The 15,735-nt window shown below is 31.7% G+C and overlaps 1 protein-coding gene across 1 annotated transcript in view; it reads right to left on the bottom strand.

The window, feature by feature from the left end:
* Positions 1–2,108: 2,108 nt before the first annotated feature.
* LOC143057158 (nucleolar protein 4-like) overlaps positions 2,109–15,735 on the bottom strand; it is a 63,861-nt gene continuing 50,234 nt past the window's right edge. Inside the window, exons 5-10 of the mRNA XM_076230410.1 lie at positions 8,235–8,404; positions 7,120–7,257; positions 6,557–6,760; positions 5,907–6,026; positions 5,152–5,539; positions 2,109–3,719 (exon numbers count right to left, since the gene is read on the bottom strand). Of these exons, the coding sequence (XP_076086525.1) occupies positions 3,559–3,719; positions 5,152–5,539; positions 5,907–6,026; positions 6,557–6,760; positions 7,120–7,257; positions 8,235–8,404 (1,181 nt within the window). The 3' untranslated portion in view covers positions 2,109–3,558. The remainder of the gene's footprint in view (positions 3,720–5,151; positions 5,540–5,906; positions 6,027–6,556; positions 6,761–7,119; positions 7,258–8,234; positions 8,405–15,735) is intronic.

Here is a 15,735-nt window from a genome sequence, read left to right as displayed (position 1 = left end):
ACATAAGGTTCTTTTCCTTTTATCGTTGGTACAGATCGATTTTGAATTGTAACACAATGATATTTATACTTAGAGCCAAGTTTTTAATAATACATGCATAATGAGCATTCAATTTGCATTTAAAACTTAACCGGTAACTTGTTGCAATAAAAATGAGTATTCCGTAGACTCTATTACTTCACTTAAATCTCAATATGTGCTCGGAGATTTATCTTTTCTTTTATCTTTATATATGTATATCAGGATTCATCTTTTATTGCATCTTTAAATGTCACAATCAAAGTTTTATTCATGTACATGTATGCGTGCACTTGCATAAGCTCGATTTTTCTCTGACACAGATCGTAGTATTTGGTGTTTGCTTTCACGTTTGCTGTTTAAGGAGTGCAGTTTTTTATGTTTCCTTCTGATAGTAATGGTTGAAGCTTATTTGCAAAAAGAGTCATATCACCACAAAACAACGTCGATCGAAATTTATTCAATATACGTATAATTACAAAGCACACTTCATACTTGGTAAGTAAATGATTGTATTTCTTCGATAAGATTACTTTTAAGATTGGTCAAGTTTAAAATTTGAATAATAGGCGAACAATAAGCGAACAAAAAAGCATTGCATTTAATATTTAAACGATATCTTCGTGCGATAAAAATGAGTATTCACCATAGACGCTAAAACTTCTCTCAATTTGTTTCTATGAGATTTCCTTAGTCATTTGTCTTTATTTTTCATAATCGGTTATTTCTAGTAAAAAAAGATTACCGTATAGAACTAAGTTTTGTTTTCCAAAATGTAGCGTTTATTTTATAAAAATGTCTACCAAGTCAGTAATATGACAGCTGTTGTCCATTCGTTTGTTGTATTTGAGCTTTTAAGTTTTGCCATTTGATAAGGGATTTTCCGTTTTGAATGTTCCTCGGAGTATTTTTGTGACTTTACTTTTTATGTAATACAAACAGCCACATCGGATTTTTTCCTTTTGTCATTATTACAATCCCGTTCCCTTTCACGAATGTGACCTACCGAATTGCTATTTACCGGTTTCAAAATAATATGAGCAACACGGCGGGTGCCACATGTTGAGCAGCACCTGAAATCACCCCCAGTTTTTGATTGGGTTCGTGTTGTTGTGTCCCTATTTGTGACATTTTGTTCACGTATCTTTGTCAATATAATGGAATTTGATTCTACTGTCGTACAAGTAAGAGGTTTAGCGCTATAAAACCAGGTTCAATCCACCAATGGAATATGACAGTTGTAACCATTAGTTTGATGTGTTTTATCATTTGATTTTGCCATTTGATTAGGAACTTTCCATTTTGAATTTTGCTCGGAGTTAGTATTTTTGTGATTTTACATTTTATAAACTGCTACTTTGTAAGTAAAACACTATTTCTCCAGTATTGTTCCTCCATTTTAATAATTCTTTTCACAAGACAAAAATACATTACATGAATATAAATATTGAATATCCACCTAATTTAATCTATTGCACTTTTGAGATCAAAAATACACAAAAATAAAAACAGTCATATATAGTATAGTAAATAATACTGAAAACAACAGAAATAAATAAATAACAAAACAAAACAAAGGAATGTCCAATAAATAAACACAAGAAATATCTACAAATTATGAACACAAATGAGGCAGATTATTAAAATGATTGCCTTTAAAGTTAAAAGTAAAACTTTTTTTTTAAATGTATAATGATAAAACAGTACAGGATTTACTCCAGTAACTTTTTATTTCAATGCAAACATGTTATCTCATTTCTTGGAATTTTAGCATCCCACGATATATGAAATTTGTTTAACTAAAAGAAATAATTTCATGTCATTTTCTTTGAGTAACCTGAGAAGTATAAGATTTTTCTTACTCCTAATATCGAAATCAATCATTGCACAACGTCCTCTTATATCATAAAACAATATTTTGATTCAATTCATTAATAAAAATATTTAAGAATTTTACATTTTTCTGAACAAGCCACATGGAAAATAACTGGTCAAGATTGTTATATCAAAACCTCTCATTCGACTATCGTGTGAAAGACACAAGTAAAGTCTCTTCATTATGATTTAAGCATATTTTAGATTAAAAAATATTAGCATATAGTTTGTACTTCAATATCAAAACCAAATATCTTTTTTTTACAAATAATTTATAATAATGTTATTGTACTATGTTAATAAGGATATAGTGTTATGGTATAGGAAAAGTAGCAAAGGAGACAGAAGGCTACAGGGTAAATAACCTGACCAAAAAATGTGTAAATGTCCTAAATTTGATATAAATAGTTTCACATTTCTTTAACTTTCTTTCGAGTGCTATGCCATTAATAAATCACAGGTTTATTCTCACATTATAAATGATAAAATAATGTAGCTTCAAAATACTTTTACTTTAAAGCAAAAACACAGAAAATCATTAATAGTGTACTCCAAGACCACGAATTAAAATTAACTCGTGTAGAACTGTTTATTTGCATGTTCGATAAGAGTAACACTCATTCGCTTTTCAAAAACAATAATGAAAGTACTTCAAGCTATTGAAGGTTTAAGAACAGAAAATATCGAAGGTTTTAAAAAGTTTACAACAAAATAAATAAGAAATGACTTAAAATCTAAGAGAATCTAGCACTTTCCTGGGATATTGTGACCACAACTGCAAATTCATACAAATATCAAACATTAAAAATACAAAAATAGCTCTGTAATTGTAAAATATAATATCAATCGAAACACAGACAAGTAAGCCCACAACTATACACATGAAAATATATAAATGTAAAATTTGACTAGTTATTTAATATCCCTGCAAGATCACAGAACAATGAGCTAGAGCATGAATATGCACCACATAAGTTATGAAAATCAGCCCAAAAATAATATGTTACAATTTATCCTGGTATGAATATATAAAAATCAATTCCGTATTTGAAGTTTTAAAAAAATGGATTGTCAAAAACTATAAAATTTGTAGTGACAAAGCATGAACCTTTAAAATATGCAGGTATGAATTTTCCTTGAAAATAAATATTTAATGAAAATTAAATCATATTACAACACTATATCCAGGATATCTCATTCAGACATTTAAACGCTTTAGTTTGCGACGATAAAGGATTCTTTCTAACCAATGCAAAAAGTTATCAAAGGTACCAGGATTATAATTTAGTACGCCAGACGCGCCTTTCGTCTACATAAGACTCATAAGTGACGCTCATATCAAAATATTTATAACGCCAAACAAGTAAAAAGTTGAAGAGTATTGAGGCAAAATAGAACATCGAGTTAACTCTCTCAATCATACAAAACAACAATATATTGTATATAAACCATGTTTAGTTCAAAACATGATTCGGGAAATTGTGACAAATCATACAAATTGGGGCCTTTCACCAAGTGAACAAAAACATTATGCACATGGTTGACTATCATTGAGAGTTTTCTTTACAAAAGAGTAGTTTTAAACAAAATACATACTATTTATAATCAAGTAATTACATTATATTCAAATAAATTTCACAAGTTTCAATTGAACCTCATCTACTATCAGTTTTGCTGCAGAAGTAATTGTTCAAGTTCGTCTGCTGATCGATACAGAAAGGCGGCAGATTCACGATATCCTGCAATGAGCTGCTTAATAGTTGTTATCTCAGTAGAACTTAGCTGGTTCTTTGCAGAATTTTTCTTCAAGCTTAAATCGGTTGGTCCTGAATAAGTAAACAAACGAATTAAAGTTACTAACTGTTGTAATCATGTTTGTGTACTTTAAACCTCAAACTTAAGGAGAATACATCATGAATTGCATATTATGCCATAGGGAATAAAAATCTCTGTTGTATTTAAAAACAAAAGTCCAAGAAAAAAGTAATTTAACCAAAATACCGAGCTCCTAGGAAATCCATAACGGAAAGTCAAGTCCGCAATCCAATGGCAAAACCAAAATCTCAAACACATCAAACGAATGGATAACAACTGTCATATTCCTGACTTCGTAGAGATATTTTCTTACGTAGAAAATGGTGGATAAAACCTGGTTTATAGCTACCTAAACCTCTCACTTGTATGAAAGTAGCATAAAATTCCATCCTATTGACAACGATGTGTGAACAAACAAACGGACATAAAAGGGAAAATTTGTCAAAAAGAAGACCATTCAAGCTTTATATGCAGCATTATTGTAAATAGTTATCAAAGGTACCAGGATTATAATTTAGTACGCCAGACGCGCGTTTCGTCTTCATAAGACTCATCAGTGACGCTCATATCAAAATATTTATAAAGCCAAACAATTACAAAGTTGAAGAGCATTGAGGATCCAAAATTCCAAAAAATTGTGCCAAATACGGCTAAGGTAATCTATGCCTGGGATAAGAAAATCCTTAGTTTTTCGAAAAATTAGAAGTTTTGTAACAGGAAATTTATTAAAATGACCACATTATTGATATTCATGTCAACACCGAAGTGTTGACTACTGGGCTGGTGATACCCTCGGGGACGAAACGTCCACCAGCAGTGGCATCGACCCAGTGGTGTAAATAGTTATCAAAGGTACCAGGATTATAATTTAGTACGCCAGACGCGCGTTTCGTCTTCATAAGACTCATCAGTGACGCTCATATCAAAATATTTATAAAGCCAAACAATTACAAAGTTGAAGAGCATTGAGGATCCAAAATTCCAAAAAGTTGTGCCAAATACGGCTAAGGTAATCTATGCCTGGGATAATAAAATCCTTAGTTTTTCGAAAAATTAGAAGTTTTGTAACAGGAAATTTATTAAAATGACCACATTATTGATATTCATGTCAACACCGAAGTGTTGACTACGAAGTGTAGACCTTAATTTAATCTACCACATTATAATCTGCTTGCCAAAAGTGAACAAACTGTTCTTTATAGTATGAGCGCTTATTGGTTTCTGCTTTCTACATGTAGTAATGATTTCTGTACATCGATTAATGCACCCAATTTTAGTTCGTATTCATTCTTTATAAAGCTATGCAGTCATTTTCAATTGTGAATACTCGTTCAACAATCGTTTATCTCATACATATTTGTGTTATGTCTTTCTTTTTATATCCGTTACCCATAATTTCATACGGCCTTTTAAAGAATTACTTAAAGAATTATTATCACATACCATTTTGTACAGAGTTTGCTGTAATAGAACTATGTGACAACACTGTGGGGTGATGATGGGCTGGATGCTGATAGGTTGGCGGAAAACCTGGACGGAAAAGTCCGTTTCCGTTCGGAAAAAATGGCGAATGAAACTCTGGAGGAGGCCTAAAGGCGGGTGGTGGAGGCTGATGTCGTAGGAAATCACTGTTACTCTGTGAATGTCTTTCAGCCTGAGAAGTTGCTGAGGGTTGTGGTGCTGGTGAAGACCGACTATGGGCAACCTGGACAGCAGGTGGCGCTGGTGGTGGTGGGGTCGTCTGCTTCTGTGATGAAGGCGTTGATTGTGGTGTAGATGTTTGACTTTGGTTAGTGGTGGATGATTCCTTTGCTGAGTTCATCACTGATGCCTTCAAGTAGAGAAAAACTATTTCAAAATTATGAAAAAAAATGAGAATTTGTTATAAATGTTTAACAACTAATAATGCAACCTTGAGTTTTCAAATTAATATATATATATCGATTTAAAATCACATTTTTTGTATTAAAAGAAGTGACTATCATTCAATTGTATAAAACATATTTTTTTGTGTCAAATTTGAAGTATCAAAACATTAAATTATGATGGCTTTAGGAATTTGAATGTTAAAGGCGATTTATAGTATTAATAATGGCATCGCCTCATAAACATTAATACACAAAACAATTAAATTAAGATAGCTTTCAAAATCATAGTCTTCCCTTAAAAAATAAATTAACACATTTCCGAATTCTTACCGGAAGTGGTTCAAGTCCCATGCGCATTCTCTTAGCATTATTACTCTCATTTTCACATGCACTACTTAGAAGACCTTCTGCTGCGGCTGAAGTCAGGTGGGGAGGTGTTGGTCGAAGCTGCTGCAAAAGTTGCAAGAATAAACAAGTTAGCGTTTCACAGTTAAGCCAATGCATGGATATTTACATTTTTTTTATGTTATCATAGAAGTGCTAATTAAACATGACGTCACACTTTATTAAATATTCTAGAATAGTTGTAATTCACACTAGTATATACAATTAAATTTATGTTTTAAAAACTATGCAAGTAACAAAAAAAAAGTTGTACTGTTATGTTTTCATTTATCTTACTCTTCATGCATTTGAAGATATTTTATTTGACTACGTTATGCTATTTTGGTGGCGTTTTTTTTCATGCAATTAGTTATTTATTTAGTAAGTAACAAATAATCGAATCTTAAACAGAGCGAAAGTTATGTTAAAATGCAATTGCAAAATGTTTCAGGATTGACGACTTTAATGATTTCGACACAAATAAATGGCACCAAGTCGGGTGAAGCGGAAAGACTTCTGTGTTTAATTTTTTTCTTCAAATTTTCAAAAGTGCACGCCCCTTATTATTCATAAAACATTTCATTATACAAACTTACCGGTTCCCAACCATTTTGCTCTTTAGTTCTTCTCATTCGTCTGCAGGACTTGAGGTAAGTTCTAATCCTTTTTCGTGATCTCTCGTGAAATTCCGGAAACTGACGATCACATGCTTCAAGAATTGCTTGAACTTTATCCTTAGGTTGTTTTGATATGGGTACTATTCTGTCCAAGTTTTCATCGACAAATAATCGAACAAACATCTGTAATTAAGCAATATCAATTTAATTAGATGATAAGGAAATGTTTTTGGATACTTGTCCTTCAACCAATGAAAAAAGGAGACGAATTAAATGATAAACTTAAAGGTTATTAATAACAATGCCATCGCCTCATAAATAAAAATAACAAACAAGGTACACCAACAGACGTCCGCGCACATAAGGTTCAGCATATTTAAAACATGCATTTTAAGGCAATTGTCACAAATATCTTTATTTATGAAGTGAGCCTGAATAATTGGCGTTTGTATAAAAAAATAAACTAAGGTCAAACGATACAAAAAATACAAAGTTTGTTCTACAAATTTCATATAAAAGATGCCTTTCTACTAGTTCCTTACATTGAAAGCTTTCAGTCTCTCGGGGTCAATTTCTTTCCCAACTGGAATTTTTTCGTCATCATCGTCATCATTATCATCGTCATCATCTTTGCCGTCTTGATCATCGCCCATTTCTACCTCACTAGTCTTGGTTGAACTCTAAATAATCATATTTACAATATTTTGAAGCAATGCAACTTTTTTCCATTCGTAAACTAGCTCGTTACAAAAAACAAAGGGAGAACGTTCAAGATATATACAGATGCCATACACAAAGGGTTTTAAAATTTAAAAAAAAAGAAATCTGTATCTATTACAAATTAATAAGGTTTATTCACTATAAAAGGAAAATTGAAATTATATACTTTTTTGTTTTAGAACTTACACCATTTAACTCAAAATAAAAACAGAAAATGAATGAACTAGTATTATTCAATTTTAATTAAACTTGTAATCTTCAATTTACACGGAAACAGAATTAATTACAGGTGTCAGATTACTATATAAAAAAAATACACTTAATTAAGATAGCATGGTTTTATTCTGTCATCATATACAGAGGTCCTCCGAATGGACCATTGGGTAACGTGTGTGGAAAGTGGCACGGCTGGAATACGTTAAAGATCCTTTCTGTCGATTTGGAGAAAAGATTATGCACAGGGAGCTACTATAAAAAAAATCTTTTCTGTTTTTATTAAACTCATCGTTATTTCTCATTCATGTCTCTTTGAGTCTCATCCCCTTTTTGAAATCATCTTTTATAATCAATTGTCATCGTTTCAATATAACCTTTTTGTACTTCTTAGTTTACTAAAAATATCTTTTCTTGGTTCTGATACCTCTTCTACGTTAGCATTAGTTTTTGGACTTTCAATATTTTGGGCTTCGAGCATCACTAGATAGACTGTATTTGTCGAAAATCGAGTTGCATTCTAAGAAGTTGGGAAAATAAGATTAAGTATGGCATTTTTCACCAACCAACTACAATAAACAAGGTGTTCAGGGTATACAATCAGAGTTGGTTGAATTCATTGCATTCTCTAATCACTATAAATGATCAAGACGAATAAAAATTCAAATAGCATTTACTTAAATCTACAATGGGTAATCCATCGCCTCCATTGCCCATTACTCACCTCTACACTACTGTCGTCGCTTGCTCGTCGTTTTCTGTCATTTCTAGGGGTTGGTGATTTAGCTATTGGTACTTTATCTTCTTCCATTGGACTATCTGTACTCCTTGAACTTTTTGGTGTTGATAAATTCACAGGTCCATTTACAGCGTCTCCGTTCTCAGGTGGGGCATCTGTAATAAAATTTGATTTTTTTTTTCATAAATAAGAAAATATTATCCAGTAAACGTCTGAATTCAAGTTAACTACATAAAAAACTCAACATTGTTGCGTTGATTTCGTTCTGCTTTTTATGATCTTTCTACAATTGACTTTTCTTATTCTATTATTGTTGTTATACATCTTGTATCATATAAAAATGAACTGCATACACACTACTGATACACATGCCTTTATAATCCAGCTGGATGAAGCAGGTATATATAGTCACGGAGGTTGGATGAGACAACATTTAACCTTCTTGATATAGTTTACTCTGTGAACATCACGGGTTTTAGTTTAAACATATTTATTTATAGTGGATTGGGAAACAAGTTATTGCAACTTATATTAATCCCTTTCCACTTTGCTGGTGCAAGTGCTTGCTTGTAGCGGCATTAGCCTGCTCTTTTACTAAATCTACAAATAGCGGCATTAGCCTGCTCTTTTTCTAAATCTACAAATAGCGGCATCAACCTGCTCTTTTTCTGAATCTACAAGGATGTCTTTTACGTGCAAGAAATATGGCTCTCTCTAAACAAGGGTCAGCCATTTATCGTACCCTTCCGATGGACTATCATCGTTTCTCAGGTAGCAATACACAGAAGTTTAGTTTCGCATTATGGCCATGGTGAATTTTTTAAATATGAAAGTTTTTGTACAATAAAATTGATTTTTAGATAATTGAAGAATAATATAGCCTTCTTAGTGTGTTTATACTAACATTTAGATTGTTTTAGCATGTTTTATATGCCATTTATCTGTTTGACAGTCCGTATTTCCTATCCGTACCGTCCATAGGTTCATAAATTATTGTAGTGTTTATCAACAAAGATTTTGCGCTCGATCTTTTCAATTCAATTTTATGGAAAAACGAGCATAAATGCATATCATTTTCTTTAGACCACTTGATAGATATAAACCTATGGTTTCAGGAAAGGTATCACTGTAATTGATTGAAATTTTCCTTTGGACTAAATTTTGGAGACTTTTGTGACATGTTCCCCCCCCCCTTTTTGCTATATTTTGTATCAAAGAAATGCAGATTGTTGCCATGGTGACACCCAAAAGGGATTATATTTCACCATTATGACCATTAAAAATCAAATCTATGGAAGATTCTCTTTCTATAAATATATAAATGCATAACACAAATATGAAGCCTTATTTGTCAGACAGGAGGAGACATGAGTGTCAATTTTAAGTTTTTTCCTAACTGTGTATCGCTACCTCAAGATCATACTCGCAAATGGTTTCAAAGGAGAGTCGAAAATTCAGTCCCTAAAATTTTCTCCCCGGATCGGAGATCGAACTAGGAACCTTTGTCAAATGCGTTAACCACTGCACCACGGCTCTCCTACGGGTACACACACATGTTATAAACCCGCTGGATAAAGTAGGTACATATAGACCAGAAGGTTGTATGAAACAAAATTCAACCTCCTTGATATAGTTTACTATATGACACAAGGGTACACATGTAATCAACCCGCTGGATGAATTAGGTCATATAGACCAGAAGGATGTATGAGACAACATTCAACTCTACTTGATATAGTTTACTCTGTGAACACTACTGGCGTACTGGTCAGTAATTATCGTCACACTCAAGGGAGTTTTCCCTAGATACAGTTTGAACTGACCAGTTTTATTATCTTTGGACAGGACGGCAAGATCTTGTGCAAATAAACAACCGAGAGTAGAGTAATGAAAATGATTGAAGTTACCGAAAAGCAAAAGGATTATGTATAGTATGTCTATAGAAAGAAACGTAAAGGTACATTACTAGAAATGTTTTAAGAAAAAAAAGACAAGGAAAAGTGGGATCACTGATCTTGATTTCTACTGCGCTGAATAACAAAAATGTTTTAACTTTAAATCATCTTAATTTATCACATTCTAAATTAAAATTTGCAAACATTTTAATAATATCTCCTTGTATTTAAGATAATTTTCTATAAGATTTAAAACTTAAATAGATCTGTGGAGGTTTGAATATTGTTTTCAATTTATACGTGTATTTATGTTATATAAATATATGTAAACTAGCTACATTTTTATATTAGTTTTGCAACTTGCGGTAAAAATGTATTCTGGCCATTTGAATCCATACAAGTTTCGATATCCGAAAAATCTTTAATTCAATGCTCATATACATAGTGCATGACTCGATGTCATATAATTTCACCCCAAGTCCTCATTTTTTAACCAAATTATGCAAGTTATCATATGAACATACTGGAAAGGGCACAAATGCAACAAATCACAAAAGACTGATATTATCCGACTTTTCGCGTGCATTGTCAAAGAACTGGAAGAAATCAACGGTTGCGTTGCCAAAATAATCCATTTAATGTCCCGGAAGAAACTTTTTTTTTCTTATAATTATGATTGACCAACTTAGGTACCAAATTTCCCCTTATTTTAAATCTTGAAAACTCGGATTATGAAATTTAGAAAGACAGAATTCGTATTATATTCAAATATATTTTCCGTTTTTCCACAGTTATAAAACGTGCTTCATTTGCTACCACAGTGAAATAGAATCAAACGTATGTTATGATTTTTTTTCTTACAAAAAGTTTGTATGGTTCATTCCCTTTAATTTCACACACAACTGCGCGTTCACTCATTTGAACAAGAGCACTGAGTGAAGTCTTTAAGTAGCAGATGTGTTACTCAAAAAATGAGAAAATTAAATTTCATTCATAACTGAAGTTGTGAATTCGAGCTTTAAAATTACAAACCTGTTATTTCTTTTTTTTTCCAAATTAAAACGAAAATATGTAATTGTAAAATGTTATATATATTTTTAATCAAAACTATGACTACTTGATCCTTTCTCTAATTTCGAATCACCATCCTTTTTCTATTGATTTAATTCCATATCGACAAAAAATGAGAAGGTTTTGTAAGTGCAAATGACAAATTAGATAGTTCCTGTGTACGTGATGGAAGGTCTGCGAGCTACAACTTCGATCAGTGGACGATTAGACACTTTGGTTGCCATAGAAATCCAATTTTCTTACCTGTCTCTCTTTGTGTTACCTGATAATATCTCCGTATCCAAAAATATCGATCTTATTTCAAAATATTTTTTTCTTACCTTGTAAAAGTTTATCCATCAACTGTTTATTCTGTGAAATTATTTTCAAAAGTATTTTAAATCACCATATTCGGTGTTAGTTACGCGTTTATGTAGTAAGCACAGGAGGTGATACGTGTTTCTCTTGCATGCAAATCCGATTCCTTTGTGACGCTTCATGAATAATGGTTCTACTCTTACATATTGATCGTCTGCTGAGAGGTTTAGCAGACGACACCATACCTACGGTTCCTGACTTTAATTATCCGGTATTAGGTTGGGATTTACCTTCAGCAAACACTGTTGACAACCTGTCGTGGTGATTTGTATCAATTCATCTACGATTTTATGTTTCCTTGACGATATTTCCAACTCCCCATTTTTTAAACAATAATTAATAGTTCCAAATTTTTTTTTTATTTTCTTAAAAATAAAATAACTGTATCGTCCTTTTAATATTGTCATAAAAAATGTCCTTAGGCATGTATTAAATGGAAAGTATCAATAAAATCATTGGAGCAACTGTCTTTGTCCTTCTCAAGAAAAGATGAAATATGAAACAGAATAACCGAAGTGTCTTCAGTTTCTATATAAAAAATATCATATATAATTGTCAAGGGAATGTTTTACGTTGATTTACCTGTCCTACATTTCTCCCCAATTCTACTCGTTCCTTTCCGCATAACTAAATGTAAATACGGATATGTTTACCTATTTCTTTTTTTTAAATTAAGAACGAAACGTATTCGAGTTTATTTGTTTTCCGCAAAACAATAGACGGAAAAAGGATTCCGCATAAGATATGAATACAAGGCAATAGATATTTGGAAATCTTTGTATGTATCTTGTAGCCCTGGAGTGTGCGTGCGTGCAGGTGTGTGTGAGCAATGATGACAGAGTAACAAAAGTCTTGAATGATGGTCTTAGAAATACACGAACATCAAATCCAATTCAAATATCAAAGTAAAAATCATAGACAAAGAAATCAAAAAAGTATTTTTTAGATAAAAACAAAAACCTAACAAAAAGTGACAAAAAAACAGCAGATCTAACCGGGCATTGATGACTTGGTAGTGTACTCCAGTGAGTCCAAGGACATTATTCACGGTTACAAAACAACTGTCAAATTTCTTTGAATATTCTGTTTTCATTAACCGTCTTGTATATAGATATAAGAAGATGAGGTATGATTGCCAATGAGACAACTCTCCATTCAAGTCACAATTTATAAAAGCAAACCATTATATTGTACTTATTATAACAAAGAGTTTAAACCAATTGGTTCCTTTGCTTATTTTTATTTTTTCCTCCATATTCTATTTACGTGTCATAGAGGATAAAAGTCCTCTCGTAAGTGTTTATAAATTAACCAAATGAATGAATTACCTTATTCGTCTAAGATAATAATCATACGTCATAAGCTTTAAAGAAAATACACAGTTGAGTGAGCACGTGGCTAAAATAGAACGGTTGACATTTGTTCCATCGTCCATATTGTTATTTTATAAGAATATGTTTTTTTTCACGTTTAATGAGTATTTTAAAATTTCTTTTAAAAAGATTTTCTTGCAAAAAAAAAATTAAATTAAAAAGTTTCAACTGACAAACATCATACTTATAACCAAAAAAGGCTTTTGAAATTCTGTCTGTTCAGGTCGTCATTTACTGTAAACAGCTATAAATGTGAGTAAATCTAATACTGTGTTTGTTATTAAGACATGCTGGGTGGTGTATTTGATCTGCCCATATCAAGCTTTTCTCTGATAAGGCATCGATTCCTGGTGGTTCAGAACCATTAATACGCTGAATCGATCATCTACAAACATCGCCAAAGTGGCACTCATACCATCAAACACAGTTCAGATGTCTCTACGGGGGCTCTCTACGCTTCTAATGGTAGCTATCAGGGAAATATTGGAAACTTCATCTCTCCCCAGTCATGGCGACAGAATAATGTCACATATCAATGTAACATCATCAATAAACACAATTTTATAACATCTTTACATTGCTACTCATAAAAGACGATAATATAACACAAGTGCTGTAAAATGTACTGATACATATGTCACCGAATACACGAAGGCAAACATTTACAAGTTTTTGTTAGGAATTGTTTTCTTTGGTTTTAATGATTTGACAGAGAAAATTAACATGCGCGCGGATCACTCAAAATGAACTACTCCAAATCGTGCACCTATATACTTGTTATAACTCATACTTATTACATTCAATGAAATAGTTCATTTTGTATTATTATACACCAAAAATAATAAGAAATGTGTGGTGTATACGTAAATAAGACACCAATCCTATAATGCATTTGAAAACATACAAGCTTTATTTGGTTATTATTTTTTTACAATTCTTAAGCAACTCATCTTAATGGGAAAAGACATGTTCTGTTTTGTTTTTGATCTGAAGCAGAACCTAACTTTGATGCCTGTCTCTTATAAATCTGAATTCCAAGGTTTTCTCTTTATTGTTTATCGTAAAGCATTTCTAGCATCATGACCTTATTTTGTTTTTATTAAGCTCCAAATCTTCTTACAAATAACGTCTATGCAGGAACTCAGAGTATTTACAAATCACTAGCGTATCAGGACTTCCCAAGCCATCGATTTTCTCTCTCCCAAACTATCTTATCAGTGAAATGAGCGATCAGTCAGAATTTTGGTCTCAGAACTAACACAGGATTACACATCCTAAAATGAACGACTGGTAATTCTATTTGAACATTATCGTGATAGTACGTAAACTCTAGCGTGCCATACAAACTGTAATTAAAGAAGCCGTTTTATACATTTTCAGTTCCTCAAAAATGATTTTAGAATTTTTTTGGGTTTATTACACATTGTTATATTTGGCTAACTTTAATAACATAGAATATCTAACAACAATAGTATAGCTGATATGAAAATCTTCGTAAAATTTAAATTTATTATATCTGGTATTGACTACTTTTATTGTCTTTTGTTCTCTCAGATAGTTCCTTTGGTGTTCTTTCTCGTCTTTTGTAAGCAAATGCATGTGCAAGAGCATATGTATAGAATAACCATACATTATCAAGAGCATACGTATAGAATAACCATACATTATCAAGAGCATACGTATAGAATAACCATACATTATCAAGAGCATATGTATAGAATAACCATACATTATCAAGAGCATACGTATAGAATAACCATACATTATCAAGAGCATATGTATAGAATAACCATACATTATCAAGAGCATACGTATAGAATAACCATACATTATCAAGAACATACGTATAGAATAACCATACATTATCAAGAGCATACGTATAGAATAACCATACATTATCAAGAACATATGTATAGAATAACCATACACTATCAAGAGCATATGTATAGAATAACCATACATTATCATGTATAGAATAACCATACATTATCAAGAGCATATGTATAGAATAACCATACATTATCAAGAGTATACGTATAGAATAACCATACATTATCAAGAGCATACGTATAGAATAACCATACATTATCAAGAGCATACGTATAGAATAACCATACATTATCAAGAACATATGTATAGAATAACCATACATTATCAAGAGCATATGTATAGAATAGCCATACATGTGCAAGAGCATATGTATAGAATAACCATACATTATCAAGAGCATACGTATAGAATAACCATACATTATCAAGAGCATATGTAAAGAATAACCACACATTATCAAGAATATATGTATAGAATAACCATACATGTGCAAGAGCATATGTATAGAATAACCATACATTATCAAGAGCATACGTATAGAATAACCATACATTATCAAGAACATATGTATAGAATAACCATACATTATCAAGAGCATACGTATAGAATAACCATACATTATCAAGAACATATGTATAGAATAACCATACATGTGCAAGAGCATATGTATAGAATAACCATACATTATCAAGAACATACGTATAGAATAACCATACATTATCAAGAACATATGTATAGAATAACCATACATTATCAAGAGCATACGTATAGAATAACCATACATTATCAAGAGCATATGTATAGAATAACCATACATTATCAAGAACATATGTATAGAATAACCATACATTATCAAGAACATATGTATAGAATAACCATACATGTGCAAGAGCATATGTATAGAATAACCATACATTCTCAAATGAAAAGGACAGATTATAGGAGGAGGAAAACCTCGTT

The sequence above is a fragment of the Mytilus galloprovincialis genome, chromosome 1 (assembly GCF_965363235.1).
Source record: "Mytilus galloprovincialis chromosome 1, xbMytGall1.hap1.1, whole genome shotgun sequence".
NCBI classification, from domain to species: Eukaryota; Metazoa; Mollusca; class Bivalvia; order Mytilida; family Mytilidae; genus Mytilus; species Mytilus galloprovincialis.
Note: the sequence above shows the minus strand (reverse complement) of the source record. Positions and strands in the feature narration are given on the sequence as shown.